The 18557-nt window shown below is 39.9% G+C and overlaps 5 protein-coding genes across 5 annotated transcripts; 4 read left to right on the plus strand and 1 right to left on the minus strand.

The window, feature by feature from the left end:
• Nucleotides 1-2288: 2288 nt before the first annotated feature.
• On the minus strand, nucleotides 2289-3578 carry LOC144628938 (adenosine receptor A3-like). Its single transcript, XM_078487059.1, has one exon. It carries the CDS (start codon nucleotides 3552-3554, stop codon nucleotides 2637-2639), a length of 918 nt encoding a protein of 305 aa, XP_078343185.1. The 5' UTR covers nucleotides 3555-3578; the 3' UTR covers nucleotides 2289-2636.
• A 2978-nt stretch (nucleotides 3579-6556) lies between these two features.
• LOC144628867 (adenosine receptor A3-like) lies at nucleotides 6557-7748 on the plus strand. The gene has a single exon (XM_078486969.1). The coding sequence runs from the start codon at nucleotides 6663-6665 to the stop codon at nucleotides 7578-7580; it is 918 nt and encodes a 305-aa protein (XP_078343095.1). The 5' UTR covers nucleotides 6557-6662; the 3' UTR covers nucleotides 7581-7748.
• A 5486-nt stretch (nucleotides 7749-13234) lies between these two features.
• Nucleotides 13235-14122, plus strand: LOC144667237 (uncharacterized). Its single transcript, XM_078528638.1, has one exon. It carries the CDS (start codon nucleotides 13235-13237, stop codon nucleotides 14120-14122), a length of 888 nt encoding a protein of 295 aa, XP_078384764.1.
• An 8-nt stretch (nucleotides 14123-14130) lies between these two features.
• Nucleotides 14131-14664, plus strand: LOC144667238 (uncharacterized). The gene has a single exon (XM_078528639.1). The coding sequence runs from the start codon at nucleotides 14131-14133 to the stop codon at nucleotides 14662-14664; it is 534 nt and encodes a 177-aa protein (XP_078384765.1).
• A 461-nt stretch (nucleotides 14665-15125) lies between these two features.
• Nucleotides 15126-16022, plus strand: LOC144667239 (uncharacterized). The gene has a single exon (XM_078528641.1). It carries the CDS (start codon nucleotides 15126-15128, stop codon nucleotides 16020-16022), a length of 897 nt encoding a protein of 298 aa, XP_078384767.1.
• The last annotated feature ends 2535 nt before the right edge of the window (nucleotides 16023-18557 follow it).

The following is an 18557-nucleotide window of genomic DNA, read 5'->3' on the forward strand; positions in this document are numbered from 1 at the left end:
TTTTTCCTGGTGAAAAATTTTCAATATCCGCAGCACACGGAATGTCACCAGGGAGAAGGGGGTACTCAGTTATACTTATGAAGGGGAGGTGCGAATAACACCAAATTGGTTGATCCAAAAGTCCTGTTAGGCTGAAACAAGAATAAAAAAGTTCAAGTTCCTTTTATTTTCTCTGACATCCTCATCCTTGCAGAGTTTTTGTTGGAAATTATCGTAGAAACGCCTCAAGCAATGACTTTACCATCTGCTGATTTTACGCATCTGAACCGATTTGAACAAGGCCGGCTAGCGTACCCTCAATGGATAGCCCTGCATGGGAATTTCGTGACTTGCTTGGACGTTCTTGGTGCGCAGAACACTTGCATGCTGTTCTATGGCGCCACAACTTTCCACAGATATACCTATGCGTGGCACGGACATCATATTTGTTCGACAATGGTCTAAGCTAGCCCTACCTAAGACAAGCATTCGGAAAAAAATGTTTGCAGAGGTGCATAAACTAAAAAAAAGTTTGCAGAGGAAAATTTTTCTTACCCCTCTGCAAGAAGATAATGGTCCGTCCCTTATGGTACACAATTGTCAGTAGGGAGCAGGGAAGTAGTGGGGCGGAGCGAAACACCAACAGCTTGCATTTTTTTTTACCACGAGAAGCAATGCAAGTGATAGCATAAATTAGCATTGCAAGGAACTCTCCAAAGTCAAATTACTGTGATAAGGTAGCTATAGTGCCACAAAGATGCAAATAATACAGATTTTCTTTGTAGATTTGCTGTCATTGACAACAGTTAATTTTATTTTATTTTGAATTACATTTTTACATTTTTCATTGTTGTGCTAAAAAATTATGTTAAATTGTAACGTGACATCGGGGGAAACGATACACGAGCAATTCTTCTATTACTGTCTTGTTTACACCGGCCCCATGTATTTAACGAATTTAGAAATTTCTGCTCACTTAATCCAATAGAAATCACCAAATACAATTTGTCTTCTTTGTCTATACTCCGTATTAGTCCATTCTAACTGCAATGAAGCCATTGGTTAAAAAAAAAACTGTTCTTTATCACAATGTAAGAACTGATAGATATGACGTAACGGTTAGCAGCATGTGCGCGTCATTGTCACTGTATCGCTACATAAAGTTACTGTATCGTCTAAACATCACTTATTTCCACTCTTCCCGTAACAGTTGCATGAAAGGAACAAACGTTAACCTCGTTTATATGTAACTACAATCTGATTCTGATCTGTGCATAATTTTGCTTCATCACATTAGGCTAAAAGAACGTCGGCGACGGCTCGGCGGCTCGGTTCTTTCTAAACCATCTCGTGAGCGAAATGACCTGTCTGATATTTATCAGTATACAGATATAGCCATGAAGTTTCAATCCTTTATATCTAAGCACATATTGCGGGCATGACTGAAAATTTTCCCTTTTAAATGGAATATGTTTTTTTGTTTAATAACGCTTGTGCCAAGACTACTCGTTGAACATAAGTAGTTTATAATCCATGGTGAAAGAAGCTCCTGGATTGAAGGAATCGCGTTGAAAGAACATATTTCCATATTTTTGTTTCATTTGAAGAACATAATATTTCTATAATGAACCAACCAAACATCAAGTGGAACATGAAGTTTTAGAGTTAAGCCGTTTTCAAAAGAGAAGGAAATTGATTATGGTAATGTTGTCAATGAAACCGATTTAATCGTTTTGAATGATTGTCATGATTTATAACATCCAAGCACCCGATTTTTGCTAAAATTATGCTACTTGTGATTGTGCTCATTTATGTGAATGATGATCAATAGTTTAAACTTGTATCGCAACTGCTTTGCCTTGAGTTCTGCTCTAATATATATCATTACAAAGGTATTCAATGAAAAGTCGTCGCTTTCATCTGCAAACGAAGTTGGCGCGCAATCTAAGCAAAAGCCCGATGATATGAGCCTTAGGCTTTTTAGTATGATAAAGCAATGAAAAAACATCCGTAGAAAGACCCAGAGAATTTGTGCGGAGGGGGAAATATACCAACAGTTCTGCTTAGGAAAGTAACTTCAACAAAAAAAGTGCCAATAGAATGCTTCTTATGTAAACGTATGGCTAAACATTATGCACTTCTTCTTAATCTTTGGCTTTCAGATGTTTATCGCGCTCGATATTACTCGACTAAATGAAAAAGAAAACAGCTATTGCGATTGATAAAGCAATAAATATCAAATCCAAAGCTGGCCAAACAATTAAAAAAAAAACAATTATTAACGGCAAGTGTGATAAATATCAAAATGGAAACAACTAAAGCACGGAAGATGAATTGCTAGGCCATTTTCTCTTTTTAAAGGGAAAAGGCCATTTAATAGCTATTTCGATAAATGTAGATCGATTAAATATTAAAATATTTACAGAGAAACGATATTTTGGCAGTAAACGAGCTCTCGTCGTTAAAGCTTGCAAGGTAGGGCAGAAAATTTGGAGACAAATCAAAATGTTTACTATCTCTTATCGATTTCGTTGATGGATTCCTTTTTTGAGTTTCAATTTTGCATAATCTATTTTTAAAACCGCCAACACTTTGCGGTGCCCTGATCTCTTGCAATTTTCTCTTGGCTCAAAAAAAACGCAAGAAAAAGAAAATATTCAAGAAAAAATTCGTTTGAGCGTTTCCTTAACTGCTTGTTGCAAACTTCTGATTTTCCAGCAATAAAGAAACGGGTTCAAAGAAGAGTTTAGGTATACAAGAGCTGCCGAAAAACCCCAAAGGGCATCAAGAAATGCAGATGACCCGTTAATGGTTATTATTGCTATAACAATACTGTATGGCAGGTAACAAATAACTAATGCCAACTGCACCCAAAGAGCTGTAGACACTGTTTTTCTGTATCGAGCAATGTTAAGTGGAATATTTTCTGTTGGCGGTTCGTGCACTTGGTTAATGTGCATTCGGTGGCGCAGAATGAGATAGATTTTCAAGTAGCAAAACGCTGAAATCATGAGACTCAACAAGATTATTCCGTAACGAAAACTGAACGGGATTTCGTATTTCCAGACCGAAATTGAGGCAAAGCCGATGCTGGAAATCCAAAACAAGCTAAGAAAGGCTCGGGTTCTTCCCATTGTTACAATGTGTCTGTATCTTACGCCTGATAACAAGGCGAGAAGTCTGTCCACACTTATAGCAGCCAACGTTAACAGAGACACTGTGCACAAAATTGTAAAACTGATGGTACAAATGGTAGCAGAATAAAAACAAACGTCTAGCCAATGCCTACGATCTCTTTCTATTCCCAGCGTCATTGAGTAGACAGCGGCACTTGGTTCCGAGATAAGGCCAACGAGGAGGTCCGTCATGGCGAGGCAACGATACAGAAGTTTTGATGGCGGATGAAGAGAAGACTCCTTGTGCAGCGCAATTAGTATCAGGGTATTCCCGAGAATTGCAGTGACGGAAAAGAGACAGTTGATAACCGAGATAAGAAGCTTGTAGTTTCCTGACGACTGGCTCGTGCAAAACAGATTTTGAATGGACAAGTGTCCTTCGTTGGTGAGGTTTTTCATTTTTTTTTTTTTTTTTTTGAGCCTGTTGCGATGCGTGTTGATGCGAATTAATTTTGATTCATTTGCGACTTCGACAGAATTGTTTCACGTTAGTTATGTCAGCTTTGACTTATAATGACGTCTGCCAATGTCAATTTATAAGGGTGTTGGTGGTTTAGGAGGTTCAAACAGCTGTCTGTTAAAAATAAGGAGACTGTCACCTTTGTCAACCAGATGGAAACTTCTTGAAAATTATTCTTGCACATTTACAAGTGAAAAACCTGTGTTTATGAACATTTGCGGATTGCTTCTTGACCGTGGCTGTTTGTGATATTCTGTTTTAATACGATCTACATTAACTAGAAATACGAAAATTGTGCTAATAGCTTTTTGGTTTCCTGATATCTGATCATCAATAAACAGTGGGAATGTTGTTAGGTCCACAAAGATTTGAAAGGATTATTTTTAAAACAGCAAACATTAAAAGCTTGGAGTGATGCCACTATCAATAAGATACTTTTATGATGTATTCTTTTATCATACACTCAGACATACACACTTCAAATATGCGACTAAACTTTAACTCAAACTTTAAATCAAACCTTTATTCTGATCGAACCGATGTTTTTTTTATTTGTTTTAAATTGCAAATCGTTAAATTTTACTTTTTGTATCTTAAAAATGATTTGAAAAAAAATATCGTTGACATACGTGCTCTGAATTTAAAACTTTTCAATTTTGCTGTTGGGATTTTTGTCACTCCATGACATTTAATCTCTTAACCTTAGGAAGTAGTGCCTTTAAATTGCATTTTAAATCCCTCAGCATTTAGAATTCAGGAAATGTCGGTTTTAGTAGGAAGCATGACGTTCTCCATTGTTTACATTTACTTTCCTCTACAAACATATCAACTTTTTATGCTTGAACCAACTTGACTATCACTAGGTTTTTTGGCAAAATTGTTTTTATTACAATCAAGACTACAATTTTTAAATGTAAAAAAAAAGATTACAATGTACCGGTCAATTTTACACTCTATCTAAATAGGTACATGAGCGCAGAAAAAGGTCAAAAATAGAAATCAGCAATAAATGTTGAACATGGTATGTGAATGCTGAAAAAGTACATTAGTCCCTGTGACAAGGTACCTTAAAATATTTACACATTATATTGACGAATAATACGATCAAACAAGGAAGTAACTACAGAAGAAAACAAGGAGCGTTGCGCTTCGCTCCAATACCTAAAAGTTCTTGTAAAGCTGGTTGGCCGGTCAACGTTTTTATACAAAGAAGAGTCAGCCTGTAAACTTTGGTAAAAAAAAAAAAAAAAAAAAAACAACTAAAAGATATCTTAAGAGCACACCACGTACGTAACAAGACAATTCTATGACATCATCGCGGCAATGATCGCTCTAGTCATGACATTTTTTTTTTCTGAAACCCGCATGATCCACGAGTAAGCTGATTTCTATATAGTTTCCGATGCTACATTGGATCGTGTGTTATCTGTTTATTGGGTGAAATTAGGTAAGATGTTTCTTTAATTCTTGCAGTTTTAAAAGATGTACAACATAATTTAAAGGAACAGTGTCCAAATTGCTGCCCCGGTGCGTCAAGATTTTTGTATTTTCCCGCGCTTTTCGGTTTCGCGCGACTCTTTAGGCGAGTATTTTTTGACCGTCTGTCATATTATAAGCGACGCGCACGTTGGACACTGTTCCCAAATATGTTGTCCATCAAAAGAGAAAAACATAAAGGAAACACTTCACCTAATCCCCGGAAAACTGATAACACACGATCAAATTTAACATCGGAATTTTTAGAAATCAATTCAATAGTGAATAATGCAGGCCAAAAACATTCATGACTAGAGTGTCATGCCGTATAGTCAGGCAAACTTTTGTTTCTTCTTTTTTGTTGCCATAAGTCTCCGGACTGTGAACAGCTGACTTTTTCTAGAGCGAGGTCGACGTTCTTCTTTTCTGAAGTTCTTCCTTGTTCTTTTTATTTTTTTTTTTAATCGTATCCTTCATCAGCAAAACATGTTAATATTTTAAGGTACCTTGTCAAAGGGACTAACGTATTTTTTCAGCATTAACTTATTATTTCGGTTGCTGACCAATTTTTGCGCTCATTTACTTGTTTAAGATAAAGTGGAATATTGCCCGGTACCTAGAGATCTTTTTTCTAACTAAAAATAGTAATCTTAATTGTAACACGACTACTGCTTTGCCAAAAAACTAGATATCAAGTTAGTGCAATTCTTAGTTGTTATCGGTTTGTTGGAGGAAACGAAATGTAAACAATGGACATCGTCATGCTTAAAACTAGAATCGACATTTCCTGAATTCTAAATGCTGGGGGATTAAAAATGCAATTTAAAGGCACTACTTCCTTATTCTAAGAGATTAAATGTCATGATCGTGCCAAACAGCCCAGCAGCAAAATCTAGGGATTTTAAATTCTAATCACGTATATCACCAAAATATTTTCAAATCTTTTTTCAACGTGCGAAAAATCAAATTGAACGACTTGGGGTTAGTAAAAAAATCATTGGGTCGATCAGAATATAATGTTAGTTTAAAGTTTAATCGTATAGTTGGAGAGTGTATGTCTTAGGAGAATACTTCGTAAAGATTAAAAGTATCTTGCCGATAATGGCAGCACTTCCTTGCTTTCAATGTTTGCTATTTTAGAAATGTTCATTGCAGACCTTTGTGGACCTAACAACATTCCTATTTGTAAATGATCATATATCAGGAAACCAAAAAGTGATTTCCACAATTTTCGTATTTCATGTTAATTAATGTAGATCGTATTAAAACAGAATATCACAAACGACCACGGTCAAGAAGCAATCCGCGATCGTATACACAGGTTTTTTGCACTTATGAATGTGCAAGGATTATTTTCAAGACGTTTCCATCCAGTTTACAAAGGTGACGGTTTCCTTGTTTTCTACAGACAGCTGTTTGAACCTCCTAAACCACCAGCATCGTTAATTGACATTAGCAGACGTCATTTTTAGTCGAAGCCGACATTAAATAACGTGAAACGAGTCGGTCGAAGTCGCAAATGAATCAAAATTGATTCGCAACAACACGCATCGCAGCAGGCTCAAATAAAAATGGAAAACCTCACCAACGAAGGACACTTGTCTATTCAAAATCTGTTCTGCACGAACCATTCGTCGGGAATGTACAACCTTTTTCTCTCGGCTATCAACTGCCTCTTTTCCGTCACTGCAATTCTCGGGAATACCCTGATCCTAATTGCTTTACACAAGGAGTCTTCCCTTCGTCCGCCATCAAAACTTCTATATCGCTGCCTCGCCATGATGGACCTCTTCGTTGGTCTTATTTCGGAACCAAGCGCCGCTGTCTACTCAATGACGCTGGGAATAGAAAGAGATCGTACGCATTGGCTGGATGTTTGTTTTTATTCTGCTACCATCTGCACCGTCAGCTTTACAATTTTGTGCACAATGTCTTTGTTAACGTTGGCTGCTATAAGTGTGGACAGACTTCTGGCCTTGTTGTCAGGCGTGAGGTACAGACACATTGTAACAATGGGAAGAACCCGAGCCTTTCTTATCTTGTTCTGGATTTCCAGCACCGGTTTTGCTTCAATGTCCGTCTGGAAGTACGAAATTCCGTTCAGTTTTCGCCACGGAATAATTTTGTTGAGTCTCATGATTTCCGCGTTTTGCTACTTGAAAATCTATCACATTCTGCGCCACCGAATGCATGTTAACCAAGTGCACAAACCGTCAACAGTAAACATTCCACTAAACATTGCTCGATACAGAAAGACAGTGTCTACAGCTCTTTGGGTACAGTTGGCACTAGTTATTTGTTACTTGCCATACAGTATTGTTATAGCAATAATAACCATTAACGGGTCATCTGCATTTCTCGATGCCCTTTGGGGATTTTCGGGGGCTTTTGTCTACCTAAACTCTTCTTTGAACCCATTTCTTTATTGCTGGAAAATCCTAAGTTTGCGACAAGCAGTTAAGGATAGGCTCAAACAATTTTTATCTTGAATATTTCCTCTTTCCACGGTTTATTTGAGACAAGAGACAATTGCAAGACAGTATTGCAAAGTGTTTGCGGTTTTAAAAATAGAATATGTAAAAACTAAGCCTCAAAACGCAATCGTGAAGTCGATAAGAGATTGTAGACAACCAAGCGCCTTATTTCGACCTCCATTCCAATTTCCTTTCGGACTTGAAGGCCTTATGGTTGAGAGGTTCAAGTGTTTTTTTCTGTTTTGCTATCTTTTCTCTATAAAGATTCTAATATTTAACCATTGTATATTTATTAGAATTGCCTTCATTAAAGGGGAAAAATGGCCTAATATTTCATCTTCCGTGCTTCGTTTATTTTCATTTAGATGTTTATCACACTTGCCGTTTATAATTGGTGGTTCAATTGTTTGGTCAGCTTTGGATTTGATATTTATTGCTCAATTAATCGCGAAAGATTTTTATTTTTCATTAAGTCGAGTAATATCGAGCGAGATAAACATTATTGATGTTAACGTTATGTCCAATGATTAAGAAGAAGTGCATATGTTTAGCAAAATGTTTACAAAAGAAGAATTATATTGGCTTTTTTTGTTAACGTTGCTTTGCTAGCATAACTGACAGTGTTTTCCCATTTCCAGAGCTCATCATTAGCAAAAATTAAATTCTACCGAGACTCTTTCTGCTTAGTAATCTGTTTTCCAGTGACTCGCTGTAGTAAGAAGCCGGAGGCTCATATCAGTGGATTTTTGCTAAGATTGCGCGCCATCTCCAATTTAAAAAGCGACAACTTGCATTAAATACCCTTGTATTAAAAAAATAATTATAAGAGCAGAGAAAATGCGATGGCAGAACAATTGCAATACAAGATGCAACTAGTTTTATTAACGGTTAATCACAAACAAAAATAACATTTCCATAAGATATAGATTGGCACAATTCTAGCATAATTTTAACAAAAATCGGGTGTTGATTTGTTCTAGTTCCCATTATCATTTAAAAGAGTTCAATTTGTGGCACACGTCATTGACAACATTACCATATATTTCATATTTTCTTCTCGTTTGGAATCGGCTTAACTCTAAACCTTCCTGTTGCCCTCGTCGTTTCGTTGATTGATTATGGAAATATGTTCTTTCAGCCCTATTCCTACCATACAGGAGCTTCTTAGCCCGTGAATTGAAAACTACTAAAGTATATGGGAAAAAAGTATTTCTTGGCACAAACGTTATTAAACAAGAAATTCCCCATCGAAAAGGACAATGTCAATCATCCCCACAACATGAACTTAGATATTAAGAATTAAAATTTGTATACTGATAAGTAGATAGGTCATTTCGCTGACGACATGGTTTAGAAAGCCCAGAGCCGCCGAGCCGCCGTTGACAATTCTATCAGCCTAATTCGATGGAGCAAAATGATGCGCAGATCAAAACAGTTCTGACACTTAATAAATCAAGCCTGCGATGCCCTGCAATAGTCATTTCGAATCCTTAGCCATTAAAAATGTTGTATTTGGAAACAAAATATCCGCGGCATATTCATGTAAATATGAATAAGCGTTGTGATCGTTTGTGTTTCGCTGACTTCTTCAAATTAGTCTGAACATTTGAAGTTCAAATATTTGAACTGGGGAATGAAGAAATAAATTTAAAGAAGATCCCCACGTTACGAAAAGGTAACTTGAAAAAGTCAGGCTTGCTGGGATTCGAACCCTGACCTCTGCCAGACAGGTGCGGCGTTCTAACCAATTTAGCAACCAAGCCAACAGGACGTTGGTCATTAAATTGGTTCACAATATACCCGGGAAAGATGATATAAAAAATTTATATCGATTTGAACTGCGGAATGAAGAAATAAATGAAAAGAATATCCTCGGAGTTATTAACGCAACTTATGCAGTTGCGAAAAGAAAGCCGTATATTGATATAATAATTTCGTCGTCACTTTTCCAGGGTATATATATCACAAACCAATTTAATGACCAGCGCCCAGTTGGCTTGTTATCTTATTTGGTTAGAGCGCGGCACCGGTATCGCAGAGGTTAGTGTTCAAATCCCGACAAGCCTGATTTTTTCAGGCTTTTTTTCGCAACTGCATAAGTTGCGTTAATAACTGAGAGGATCTTCTTTACATTTATTTAGTATCCCATGCACTGACTATTCAGATACCTCTGGAAACTAGCTGGACATTAATTTCGATGATGCTCAATTTTTCAACTTGTCTTTAGTTAAGAAGGTTTTTTCAAACAGGAACTCTTATCGACTGTCATATGTCATTTAGCTCAGTTTAGTTTTCAGCCCTCAAGTATTATTTGAAAAAATCGTCGCCATGTTCACTAATGACTATTTTCGTGTCGTTACACGAAAATAACTCCATAAAGCGCTTTCCACTATTATGTGCCAGTTCGGACAACAATATGTGGGTGTACTGTATGATTTGCTTCGCTTGCAAATGCCATGATGAAGATATATGACGCATATGTGATAAAGAAATTTAATTATGCGGGTTATTGGTTCGAATAAAGTAAGGGGTGTAGCCACGGAGCCCCTTATTATTCGTTTTTATTTGTCGAGTCCTTTGTTTCCGTTTTTGTCGCGCATATTTTTCTTGTAATTAGCTTTGTTAGTTATTTTTAGGTTACGTTACTTGTTATATTTTCGTGTGCATTTTTTATCTGCCATTTCTATTGTTTTGCTTAGCGTTTTCTGCGGTGTTTTTTTTAAGTTTTCGTTGTCAGTATGTTAAAGTCGCCGAAGTGTTCGCACAAATCTTGTAAGTTTCGTATTTTTCCATTTTTTTTTTTCGCTTTCTGTTTTAGTTTTCCGTTTGTTTCTTTCGCTGTAAGTTTAGTTTGTCTGTGTTGTTTGTTATTTCAGCAAATCGCTGGTTAAAGTGCGTATTTTGAAGTTGTGCGTGTGGTTTGATTACATATTTCATTTGAAGATTTATATGGAACTTCGTTATGGAACGCGTTATGGATGAGTTTGGTCGAAGGAGAATCCATTCCGCAGAAGCCCTCGACAGTCTTCGATTAAAGAATTCAAGATCGGGACATTAATTTGTCGAGAATTACAACGTTGTATCGGGCAACTGAGGCCCTCCTTGTGGATGCGAGAAACGTCGAAGAAGTCTCGAAGAAACTGTTAGAAATAATTAATGAAGCATTTAGCCGCTTCGAGGAATCCCATTATTCATACATCGCATCGCTATCCGGAGATCTCGAAGAGTGGGCAAAAAAAGGACGTTATTTCCAGGAACATTGTCAGAGAAAGGACCAATTCGATCTAAACATCAAGCGATGGATCGATGATGTCAAAATTCGTTCTGAAACTCGTGAAGAAACGGACATCCGTCCTGAAGATTCCGTAAGCGCGGCTGGCTCTCGTCGAAGTCGCATCTCTTCTGGTGTATCTATTAAGCAGTTAAAGGCCAAGGAAGCGTTGGCACGCCTCAAAGTGAAACAACTGTTAGAGGAACAAGAACTTTTAAGAAAGCAAGAGGAAATGAAAATGGAGCGTCAAATTCTGGAGGCGAAATATGAACTAGAGCAGGCGGCTCTTCAAGTAAAAATCCTCGAAGAAGATCATTCCGTTATTGATGGAGCAATACCGAAAATGTCGAAGCAAACTGGTTCATCTTTTGGAGAACTTGGTTCACAGCGCGATGGCGAATCCAAAGTTAAAGATGTCGGAGTTGAGACCAAAACCAAAGACGAGCTCAAAAGAGTTCCTTACGACAATGATGTTATATGTTCTCGGCTGAACCCGCACGCGAGGGAGTTTACGTACGCCCCGCCGATTCCAGATAATGAACTTTCTCAGACTGATTCCGTGGATTCCGAATTTGCCATCGTTGAAGACGTGCTTGATAAACTGGGCTCGACAATAAGACAGGGATTTGCCTTGCCTAAACCTGACCTCTCCACCTTTGATGGCAACCCAATGGAATATTGGAGTTTTATCCGGTCGTTTGAGAACACTATTGAACGAAACATAACGAGTGAAAGTGAGAAGCTCATGTACCTATTGCAATACACAACGGGCGAAGCGAAGAAGACGATTGATTGTTGCGTTGTTATGGATCCTTCAAGGGGATATCAGTCCGCGAGGAAATTGCTGAGGGTGAGCGAGATTACTGAGAGTCCTCCAATTAAGGCGTCTGATCGTTCGGGATTACTTGCGTTTGCCGACCAGCTAAAAAACTGTGAACACACCCTCGAGTCCATAGGCTACATTGATGAGGTCAACAGTGCTGACAACCTCCGAAGAATAGCACAAAGACTACCATTTCATCTTCGTACAAAGTTTGTCGAAGTCGCAGACGGTATCCAGCAATCTGGCAAGAGACCAAACATCAAGGACATCTCATCGTTTGTTGCAGTCAAAGCAAGAGCAGCAAATAATCCAGTATTTGGAAGCGTTATGGACGTTACGCCTGACAGCAAACGGGGAACTTTAAAACAAAAGCCACCGAGTTCAAAAACGAGTGAACCATCGCCTAACCATATCACTACGCTTAACACTCAAGGAACTGTTAATTCAAGGGTGAAGACCCGTGTTTGTCCAGCTTGCAGCGGCAATCACATTTTGATGAAATGTCAGAACTTTGGAAGAAAGACCTTTGATGAACATGTTCAGATTATGAGAAGGGCTCATCTTTGTCACAATTGCTTCCAATATGGTCATATCGCACGGGGTTGCCTGTCCAGAGGTGCATGTCAAGTTGATGGTTGTACGAGAAAGCATCACACTCTGCTCCATCCTCCCTGTCAACAAGTTCCGAACGGTAACCATGCCAGTGGAGGTAACGCTACTCAAGCTACCCAGATACCGCAGGCTCCCCAAGCTACTCAAGTTACCCAGAGACCACAGGCTCTCCAAACTACTCAAGCTACCGAGATATCACAGGCTTCCCAAGGTATCCAAGGTACACAAGCTACTGTTCCTACGCCTACTCAAGGTGCCCAAGGTGGACAGTTAAACAGTACCCAAGCGGGAAGTGGTAAAGTGTGCCTCAGGACCGTGCCAGTGAAAGCCCAATGTCAGAACTCGAGCGAGAAGTTGTTAACCTACGCCCTTCTTGACAACGGGTCGGATGTCTCCCTGTGTACTAAAGGCTTGGCAGCGCGGCTGGGGGTTCAAGGAGAGCAGAAAACGTTTTACTTAACAACGCAAGAGAAGGAAGACAGTCCGAAGTCGGGTCAAGAGATAAGCCTTATGGTTGAAGCCTTGGACGGGTCAGACAAGTTAGAAATTCAGAGACTTTGGACAGTTGACAAAGTAAATGCATCTAGCCACAGCATTCCAACTAACCAAGACATTAGCAGTTGGCCTCATTTTGTATCAATCTGCTAAGCATCGAAGAGACTAACATCGAGCTGATCATAGGATGCAATGTCCCAAAGTCCTTTTGGGTATTGGAAGAAAGGCGTGGCAACAAAGTTGACCCGTACGCTATTCGTTCACCGCTGGGATGGACGTTAATGGGCAATAGACAGAATGGAATGTAAGAAAAGCCATCACTGTGTTAACTTCACGAGAATTGCAAATGTTGAGAAAGAAGATGTCCTCATGTAACAACTTGTAAGATTCTGGAAGACTTACAATGCTGGTCTGATCCCTGATTGCAAGGTTTCCATGTCCGTTGAAAACAAAAGAGCTCTAGCAGTGATGGAGAGTTCAGCCAAGTTAGTTGACGGTCGTTATCAACTGGCTCTTCCCTGGAGAGAGCAAGTGCCTAACCTTCCTAATAATCGGGTTTTGGCGGAACGTAGGTTGATGTCGTTGAAGAAGAGATTCCTGCAAGATGCCAAACTGTTTAAAAAGTACAAAGCAACCATCAGAGATTACGTAGACAAGGGGCACGCAAAAAGAGTTCCAGAGAATGAGCTTGTAGTCGAAGATAAACCGTTGTGGTACTTACCTAATCACCCCGTGTTCCATCCTAACAAGCCCGGAAAGACGCGAGTGGTCTTTGATTGTGCAGCAAAGTTTAGAGGAATGTCTTTGAATGATCATCTCCTAAGTGGTCCAGATCTAACAAGCAGTATCGTGGGTGTGTTGACAAGATTTCGTCACGAACAAGTCGCACTAGCAGCAGATGTGGAAGCCATGTTCCACCAGGTGAGAGTGCCACCAGACGATTATGACGCGTTTAGATTTCTATGGTGGCCGGACGATGACCTGGATCAGGAACCTGTTGAGTACCGCATGGAGGTTCACTTATTTGGGGCCACGTCGTCGCCGGCTTGTTCCAACGTCGCCCTCAGGAAAACTGCAGAAGATAACATCAATGAATTTGACAAAGAGGTTGTAGAGACTGTAAAGAAGAACTTTAACGTGGATGATTGTCTCAAGTCGGTAGAATCATCTACTCACGCTGTTAACCTTGCGGCTCAACTACGAGATCTTCTCTCCAGGGGTGGGTCCGTCTTCACAAGTGGCTCAGTAACAGACCCGAAGTTATGGAGACGATACCTGAAAGTGAGAGAGCTTCGTCAGTCCTCGACCTCGACTTGGACAAGGAAAGACTTCCTGTTGAGCGGACCTTGGGTCTAAGATGGGACATGCAGAAGGATATGTTCATTTTCAGTGCTGTTCTGAAAGATAAGCCCAACACGCGCAGAGGAATATTGTCTCTGACAAGCTCGATCTACGATCCACTGGGGTTCCTGGCGCCAACCATTCTTCCTGCGAAGAAATTACTTCAGGATTTATGCAAGCTAAAGCTAGACTGGGATGATCCGGTTGGCGAGAATGAAAGTCAGAGATGGGAGAAATGGAAAGAAGAATTGCCCAAACTTTCACAGTTAGCTGTCAAGAGGTGTGTCAAACCTGCCGATCTCGGAGAATTGAAGACCGTCGAGTTACATAACTTCGCCGACGCCTCGCAGTTTGCCTTTGGCGCTGTCTCGTATCTAAGACTGGTGGACACGAAGGATAATGCTTGCTGCTCGTTTCTCATGGGTAAGTCCCGTCTTGCGCACGTCAAGCCGATGACAGTTCCGAGACTAGAACTTTCAGCTGCGGTTCTGGCCGTCCAATTGGACAAGACCCTCAAGACCGAGCTTGAAATACCAGTGCACCAATCTGTAAAATAAATAAATCAACTTTGTTTAACGAGGGTTGCACATAACAGTCTTTCGACTGACAAACCTGTGGCCCTCGGATTCCCGATCGAATTAGAATTTAGAGGTGTTGGTTTTTGTGGAGGGAGGAAAACCGGAGAACCCGGAGAAAAACCCTCGGAGCAAGGACGAGAACCAACAACAAACTCAACCCACATATGACGCCGGGTCCGGGAATCGAACCCGGGCCACATTGGTGGGAGGCGAGCGCTCTCACCACTGCGCCATCCCTGCCCCCCCCCCCCCCCCCTGTATTTTTGTCAGATTCTACTACAGTGCTCCAGTACATTAGGAACGAGTCTTCCAGATTCCATACGTTTGTATCTAACCGCCTCACGGTAATTCACGAACATTCCGAGCCAAAGCAGTGGAAATACGTGAACTCTGAGCTTAATCCCGCTGATCACGCTAGCAGAGGATTGACAGTTGATGGGATGATCTCAAGTAAATGGCTGTGTGGCCCAGAGTTCCTGTCGAGAGAAGAAGACCTTTGGCCTCGTGATCCTTCCCACCAACTGAAAGAACTATCTGCAGACGATCCGGAACTCAAACGAGATGTCCAAACGTTCAGCCAGGCTGTATTAAATCAACCAGCAGAAGATTTTCTCTCAAGGATATTTCATCAGTATTCCTCCTGGGATAAGCTGAGAAAAGCATTTGCATGGCTGCTGAGATTCAAGAATTGGTCGGTTCAAAGGCCTCGTGGTCTTTCAGTGAACAGCAGTTCCTCCGTTAGTCAATCACCTCGAGGGGAATTGTCTGTCGATGAAGTTCGAGTAGCCGAAAGGGAGATAATCAGGCATTTACAGAAGCTATCCTTCCCGAAAGTATTTGAAGCTCTTCGAAGAATTTCCAGAAATCAAGTATCAGCACGCCAAGTTAAACCCCATCTAAGGAAATTGAAGTCTGCCTTGCCCTTACGCAAGCTCTGTCCAGTGCTGGATGGCGACGGAATTCTTCGGATTGGAGGAAAGCTAGAGAATGTTGGCATCAATTTTGACGCAAAACACCAAATAGTTTTGCCTTATCGTCATCACGTCACGGACCTGATTATTCAAAAGTGCCATCAAGATGCAGGTCATCCCGGACAAGAATACGTTTTGTCCAATCTCCGTCAACTATATTGGATTGTTAAAGGAAGATCGGCCGTGCGTCGAGTTCTTAGTGAATGTTTCCTGTGCAGGAAACTTGGTGCAGCCCGTGGTGAACAGTTAATGGCTAATTTACCCAAGGAAAGGTTGTCTCCTGGAGATCCTCCATTTACCTCTGTTGGCCTGGATTATTTTGGTCCCCTGTACGTTAAGCAAGGGCGTTCCAACGTAAAGCGTTAAGGCTTTTTGTTTACGTGTTTAACGACCAGGGCCGTTCATATCGAGATTACGTGCTCTATGGATACAGATTCCTTTGTTAATGCTTTGCGTAGGTTCACCAGTTTCAGAGGAAACCCAACGACAGTCTACAGCGACAATGGTTCCAATTTTCGCGCCGGGGAGCAAGAAATGCGTATAGCCATAGAATATTGGAATCAGAGAGCCATCACTGAGTTTCTCCGTCAAAGGAACGTCACCTGGAAATTTAACCCACCATCCGCATCGCATATGGGCGGCGTTTGGGAGCGCGTGATCAGATCAATCCGCAAGATTTTGACGGCGTTGTTAGGGCAACAACTGGTAAACGAAGAGATGTTGCGTACCGTGATGGCTGAGGTGCAAGGAATCCTTAACAGCAGACCTTTAACGCCGGTCAGCAATGATCCCAAGGATCTAGAGCCCCTGACGCCCAACCATTTACTGCTTCTACGAGCAAACCCTAACTTACCTCCTGGAGTCTTCGGAAAGGAAGGCAATTATTGCAAGCGTCGTTGGCGACAGGTGCAATACATGTCAGATGTATTTTGGAGCCGCTGGCTAAAAGAGTATTTACCATTTCTTCAATTGAGGCAGAAATGGTGCACTCCTTGTCGTTGTTTTGCGGTTAACGATTTAGTCCTGGTCGCGGATGAAAGTGTTCATCGAGGCAAATGGCCTTTGGCCAGAATTGTTGAAGTTCATCGTGGAAAGGATGGATTGGTCAGATCGGCAAGAGTTCGCACAAACACCTCGACATTCGTTAGACCGATTTCAAAACTGTGCTTTCTTGAGCATGACGAGTAACAAGTCTACAGTGAACTGACCTCGTTTAGAGACTATTTCAGAGAACTTTGCGAAAACACTAAATTAGAACATTCATCGTTTGGGACTCATTTTAGTTGCGTATTTATTAATTCAGTTTCTTAAGGACAAGCTCGTGTCTATAATTATGTTTATCAGTTAATGAACAATTAGAATTTAATTGGTTCATTGGGGCCGGTATGTAGCCACGGAGCCCCTTATTATTCGTTTTTATTTGTCGAGTCCTTTGTTTCCGTTTTTGTCGCGCATATTTTTCTTGTACGTTAGCTTTGTTAGTTATTTTTAGGTTACGTTACTTGTTATATTTTCGTGTGCATTTTTTATCTGCCATTTCTATTGTTTTGCTTAGCGTTTTCTGCGGTGATTTTTAAGTTTTCGTTGTCAGTATGTTAAAGTCGCCGAAGTTTTCGCACAAATCTTGTAAGTTTCGTATTTTTTCCATTATTTTTTCGCTTTCTGTTTTAGTGTTCCGTTTGTTTCTTTCGCTGTAAGTTTAGTTTGTCTGTGTTGTTTGTTATTTCAGCAAATCGCTGGTTAAAGTGCGTATTTTGAAGTTGTGCGTGTGGTTTGATTACATATACAAGTATAGGTAACTAAGGAAGACTTAACAGAAACAAAAGAAGTACGGAAATAAATAACTAAAGAAGTCTATATCGTGTTACTTACTTATATTAGCCTATTTGCGTATTGGGTGCATTAGGCCTTAGAAGTGTAATAACGTGTTACGTACTTACATTAGCCTCTTTGTGTATTGGGGTGCATTAGACCTTAGATGTTTAATAAGGACTTGAAGATGTCATTTTTGAAAGTTTTTATTGTTACGAAGTTCACTTTATTCGTCCACTTGGTTCACTTGGCTAGCTTGTTTCAAGAAAGACAGGCCATCAATTTTAAGCGGGGATAATAACGTGACTCGATCGGCACATATCTTTAAAATTGTATAGACAATTGTTCTTTTAATTACTGCAAAGAGTTATCAGAAACTCAATGTGTCTAACCTCCCAAGACAAGAAACAAGAAATTATATATTAATACATAGGTCATTACACTTTTCATTATTTAAATGTATATTAACGTTAACGCATCCGTTGGACGAAAGAAAAGATCGGACACACTACAGCTGCTATTGAATAAAATATTTAATATCCTTCATGCTCGTTTCACTTTCCATAAGCTTTCAAATGATGGCCCACGAAACTCGTCAAAAGGAAAAGAAACTTTGTAAAACAAACGTAGCAGAAGAACTGGATGTTTGCCACAAAAAGAACTGTTTTTAAGTGGGTTTCACTACGTACTAAAAAAAACTATATTGCTTTTGCCTTTCTTTAATTATTAAGAAGATTTCAGATGTAGGCCCGGGGGTAGATGATGGGGAAGGGATTCCATTAATATAAGCCACAAAAGTTATGGAGGTTCGGAAATCTATACCTTTAAAGAAATAGTACAATTAATGACATGTTTTTATAAGGTAGATCCTGAAAAACACTTTCTTAGGATGCGTCAAATGTTTTCAAGTCCATTTTGCTACTAAATTGGACATGCCTAAATTGCCATTTCTAGCTTATAAGAAATGTCGATCATTTTCAAATACATAATGTTGCGACGGAAATAAAACGACCTTCTTAATCATGCGAGCTAAAAAGCCCTAAGATCGACAGCTGTTCTGTTTGATTACGTGCTACACGTCTGCAATAT

The sequence above is a fragment of the Oculina patagonica genome, chromosome 10 (genome assembly GCF_052425735.1).
Source record: "Oculina patagonica isolate OP01 chromosome 10, crgOcupat, whole genome shotgun sequence".
NCBI lineage: Eukaryota > Metazoa > Cnidaria > Anthozoa > Scleractinia > Oculinidae > Oculina > Oculina patagonica.

Coding starts and splice junctions, on each gene's coding strand:
- LOC144667239 (XM_078528641.1), top strand. CDS start 15,126: ATGATCTCAAGTAAATGGCTGTGTGGCCCAGAGTTCCTGTCGAGAGAA.
- LOC144628938 (XM_078487059.1), bottom strand. CDS start 3,554: ATGAAAAACCTCACCAACGAAGGACACTTGTCCATTCAAAATCTGTTT.
- LOC144667238 (XM_078528639.1), top strand. CDS start 14,131: ATGCAGAAGGATATGTTCATTTTCAGTGCTGTTCTGAAAGATAAGCCC.
- LOC144667237 (XM_078528638.1), top strand. CDS start 13,235: ATGGAGAGTTCAGCCAAGTTAGTTGACGGTCGTTATCAACTGGCTCTT.
- LOC144628867 (XM_078486969.1), top strand. CDS start 6,663: ATGGAAAACCTCACCAACGAAGGACACTTGTCTATTCAAAATCTGTTC.